The sequence below is a fragment of the Sphaeroforma arctica genome, assembly GCF_001186125.1.
Source record: "Sphaeroforma arctica JP610 unplaced genomic scaffold supercont1.2893, whole genome shotgun sequence".
NCBI classification, from domain to species: Eukaryota; class Ichthyosporea; order Ichthyophonida; genus Sphaeroforma; species Sphaeroforma arctica.
In genome coordinates this window covers 1-4540 of record NW_014037665.1, presented here as the reverse complement: position 1 = coordinate 4540, position 4540 = coordinate 1, and the positions used below count along the sequence as shown (strand labels likewise).

The 4540-nt window shown below is 40.0% G+C and overlaps 1 protein-coding gene across 1 annotated transcript; it reads left to right on the top strand.

Annotated features, from left to right (window-relative positions):
- Positions 1-1699: 1699 nt before the first annotated feature.
- On the top strand, positions 1700-1883 carry SARC_13094 (hypothetical protein; the record flags this gene model as incomplete). The annotated part of the gene is made up of 1 exon (XM_014292782.1): positions 1700-1883. A coding segment is annotated over one exon (184 nt), but the record flags the coding sequence as incomplete, so codon positions are not given.
- Between the last annotated feature and the right edge of the window lie 2657 nt (positions 1884-4540).

Genomic DNA, 4540 nt, shown 5'->3' with positions numbered 1-4540 from the left:
AGCTTGTCTCTTAACGACTAGCTTAGACAAGAGAAGAAGAAAAATGTTGTGGTAGTTAACTTAACTTTACGCTTAAGTAGTCGAAGTAATTATTACTTTTTACTAACTTTAAAATGTGTAAGATTCGGTCTAATAAAGGCGATACTAATGCCTTAGAATAAATAAACGCGTAGGTAAATTCTATATCGTGTAAATATCGATATAAATAAACGAAATGAGACGTTTAGTAAAGTTAGGTTTGCCTCGTGAAAACAGCAATACTCTGAGGGATTGTGAGGCTGAGACATTGCCTATATAAATTCCTCTCAGTACTGTTTCCGCCGAAGGGGCTTTATCTAGTGTTTCGTTGTCGCTCTATTCTGGGGCGAATCCGAGAGACTCGTAAAATCCTATCTTTAGAAAAAATAGAAATAAAAATAGAAATACTCTTGACGTCTTTAGTTATTGTCTTAACCAATAGCTTGCCACTATCAAGAATTACCGACTTAGCCTTCATCAGGCTGGCACATCTGGTTGGCTTATCAGAGGAACAACTAGGTAACGTTAATAGTCTCTAGAAACCTATATTCGGTTGAACCATCTCGCTACCGAAGTATTCAGATATAAATAAAATTGGAAAGTAAATAAAGCTCTATTAATAGAACTAGACCAACTCTTTTATGTTTGGTATTTTACTGAGGCCTTTTAATGGCCTCATCCAAATATCTGATATGTTAAATGAAAAAGGTATTAATTAAAAAACTCATTAAAACCCATTTTAGGAAACTTAAGTTCCTCGTGCTATTAAGAGCACATTTAGGAGACTTAAGTTCCCCGTACTATTAAGAGTATATTTAGGAAACTTAAGTTCCTCGTACTATTAAGAGTACGTTTATAATTTGCGTACTGCTTAAGAGTACGTTTATACATAGAGTCAAATGTGGAGGCCCGGCTTATTACACGAGCAGGGGGGCCGACCCCAGGCGGTAGCTCAAGCCAACAAACGCCTAGTGGGGCACCCATACAGGTATTAACAATGCGTATAGAAATAGACAAAACATTTGTCACGGCAGCTACTTCCTGGCTAGTAGGTTCGTGTCCAATTAAAACAAACAGCACCTGTTGCTATCGCGAGACTACACAAGATGCGAGTAGGTCTTCACGATCAGCAACCAGAACGTCGCATGCCCATGGTAGACGCAGAACTCAGAAAGAGATACGACCAAGCTATCAATGAGTGTGGGAGACAATGAAGAGGATGAAGTAATCCAAATCAGTCAGTACATTGGCGAGCTAGAGATCATGCGTTCAAGTTTAGGTGATAAGTTTAATGAACCTGCACTATCTAAACTACTGAAGACCAGGAATTTCCGGATTTACCAAGAGACAGTTGCTTCAAAGTGAAAATTATAAAGACACTATAAAGTATACTACGCAATGCAGAAACATATTCTTAGTCAATTTTATGCAGCGTACCACACAGCACTTGTGAGATATCTATTAGATTCCACTGACGCAACTGAGAAGCCCAAGGGGTACTCAATTAGATACATGACTCAGAAACGCAGATCACAAAGCACTATACAGATCCAAAGTAATTCAACAGAATTATCATTAATAGACTCAGACATCACCCCGTAGACCATCTGTTAGAGAAGTCTTTCAATGACATGGCGAACAAGGCACTGAACGTATAGGTGCGCACAGAACAATTGCATAGCAAAATGCAAGTGTTGGGGGGGCGCTTCCAAAACACGGACAAGGAGAGAGTACATGTGCAACTTCTCAAGGTAGCGAGATACAAGGCACGCATGTACTATGGACAGCAAGACAAGGTAGACACAACCATCAAAGCAGACAAACTGCCTGATGGTGTAAGACTCGGTCTCTCCAGGCGATATTAACGCCTTAGAATAAATAAACGCGTAGGTAAATTCTAAGTATCGTGAAAATATCAAAGTAAATAAACGAAATAAGACATTTAGTAAAGTTAGGTATGCCTCGTGAAAACAGCAATACTCTGAGGGATTGTGAGGCTGAGACATAGCCTATATATATTCCTCTCAGTACTGCTTCCGCCGAAGGGATTTTATTTAGTGTTTCGTTGTCGCTCTATCAGAAACTATGGTATGATTCATTGGGGCGAATCCGAGAGACTCATAAAATCCTACCTTTAGAAAAATAAAAATAAAAATAAAAAAATACTCTTGATGTCGTTAGTTATTGTCTTAACCAATAACATGCCACCTATCAAGAATTACCGACTTAGCCTTCATCAGACTGGCATATCTGGTTGGCTGATCGGAGGATCAACTAGGTAACGTTAATAGTCCCTAGAAACCTATATTCGGTTGAGCCATCTCGCTACCGAAGTATTCAGATATATAAAAAGTTGGAAAGTAAATAAAGTTCTATTAATAGAACTAGACCAACTCTTTATGTTTGGTATTTTACTGAGGCTTTTTAATGGCCTCGTCCAAATATCTGATATGTAAAATGGAAAAGGTATTAATTTATAAAACCATTAAAACCCATTTTAGGAAACTTAAGTTCCTCGTGCTATTAAGAGTACATTTAGGAAACTTAAGTTCCTCGTACTAATAAGAGTACATTTAGGAAACTTAAGTTCCTCGTACTATTATGAGTAAGTTTATAATTTACGTACTGCTTAAGAGTAAGTTTATAACATAGAGTCTAATGTGGAAGCCCGGCTTATTACACAGCCCCCACCCAGCTTTGAGACCCATGAGAAGCAAGTTGCTCATTCAAGCTGATTATGGGTCAAAAAGCGAGAAAGGAAAAACGGGTCGAAACATTAAGTAGCATAACATATAATTAACGTTTCTCAGGCGGATAAGTTAAGCGTTCTCGGTCACCTTGTGAGTTTTGGGCTTAGGTCCAGTAGGTCCGTGGTGGTCGACTGGACGTTTCTTGCGCTTCAGTGTCTTAAGCACATATTAAGGATGAGCATTAAAGCTCGGGATAAATGATGTAGGCGGATAAGTTTTAACTTCCGTTGCTTCAGACGATGGAAACATGCTATCTTTTTCAGCTTGTGACTTATGCAGGCGTTTACACCATTTTCGATTAAAGGCTTTTAAATAGTCTTGATTATCGAAAGCATCTGAAGTCAACTCAGCTATTGTACATTCTATAAAGCGTGTACGATAGTATGTATAGCCTCCCTTATCTGTTCTCCATATAATGTCTTTAAATTCAGAACGATCAAGAGGGACATTAGACTCATGTCTTCTTGCGAGTTTAATCTCTGTAGTCGGAATACGACTTCTGCCTATATTAAGCGCACTAGAACCATCGGGGTTATTTACCTCGTACGTTCCACTTTTAGTGTCTGCTACAGAGATTATATATGGACCTATCCATTTAGATGTTAATACAGTAACATCGGAATTACGTTGACGGATGTTAACTCTGTCATCAACCTGATACTCTGCTATCTTCTTGGTAGTGTTCCAACGCTTTTGCCTTTTCAATAAGGCTATATTGCGTATTTCTCGCAAGCAAGGATATACAACGTTATAAATACGTTGTACCTTCTCTAACCATGATAACTCATGGTGATCAGGTTCGTCCTTGTTCAAGGGGATTTGTAGCTCACTATATCTGCCACGAAATTAGTGAGCGGGTGTAGTTCCTGTAACCGGATCAGCACACTTGCTCATCTGTGTTTGTACCCACTTAAGGTGGTACGGCCAATCGTCTGCATCATTCGTTAATACAGTACGCAAGAAGAACTTAAGTCTTCTATGGTGCGTTTCATTCGCGCCTTTCGTTTGCGGCTTATATGGCACACCTCTCGTTAGGCATATGCCTGATACGAGTACTAGCGATTCCATTACGACATCGCAGAATTCACTACCGTTATCAGTGCACATAATACCCGGCCACCCGTGGTCAGCAAAGACTTGGCAACATAATTCTGCCACGGTCTGCGTATTCTTATCCTTTAATGGAAAGAGCAGGTTAAACAGTGACGCCACATCAAAGAAGTGGCATACGTAACGGTTGCCTGTGTGCTCGGACGTGGGCAGGTCAACCAGATCAATGATGACCCTGCACCATGGAACATCTTCAGTCACACTCTTAAGCGGTGCGAACCCATAGCGCTTGATCTGATTGAGATCACAGTCTGTACATGACTGGTATACTCTGTCAACTAAAGTTGCCAGCTTAGGATGCGCGATCCCATTTCGCTTAGCATCTTTAAGTGCGTCTACTACATTATGGTGCTTCAGCTCATGGTTTTGTGTCAGCCAAGCAAAAATGTTTTTATCATTCTGCTCCTCCAGAACAAAGGTAGGGTGTTGAGAATCCACTTGCGTGGTCTCTAAGTCTGTAGTGTTTCCAGACTCCTGTCCTGCTTTCGCATGAGTGTCATAAGTGCGCTCATGTGCGTTAGATACACCTGACTTATTAAATTCTCATTATATGTGTATACGCTTCAGGATTGTCTTTCATTAATCCCTTTAAAAATAAGGCTTGAAAGACCTCGGGCTTGAACTTTATGTTATTAAACAGAGTCCTAGCTAGAGACTGACGC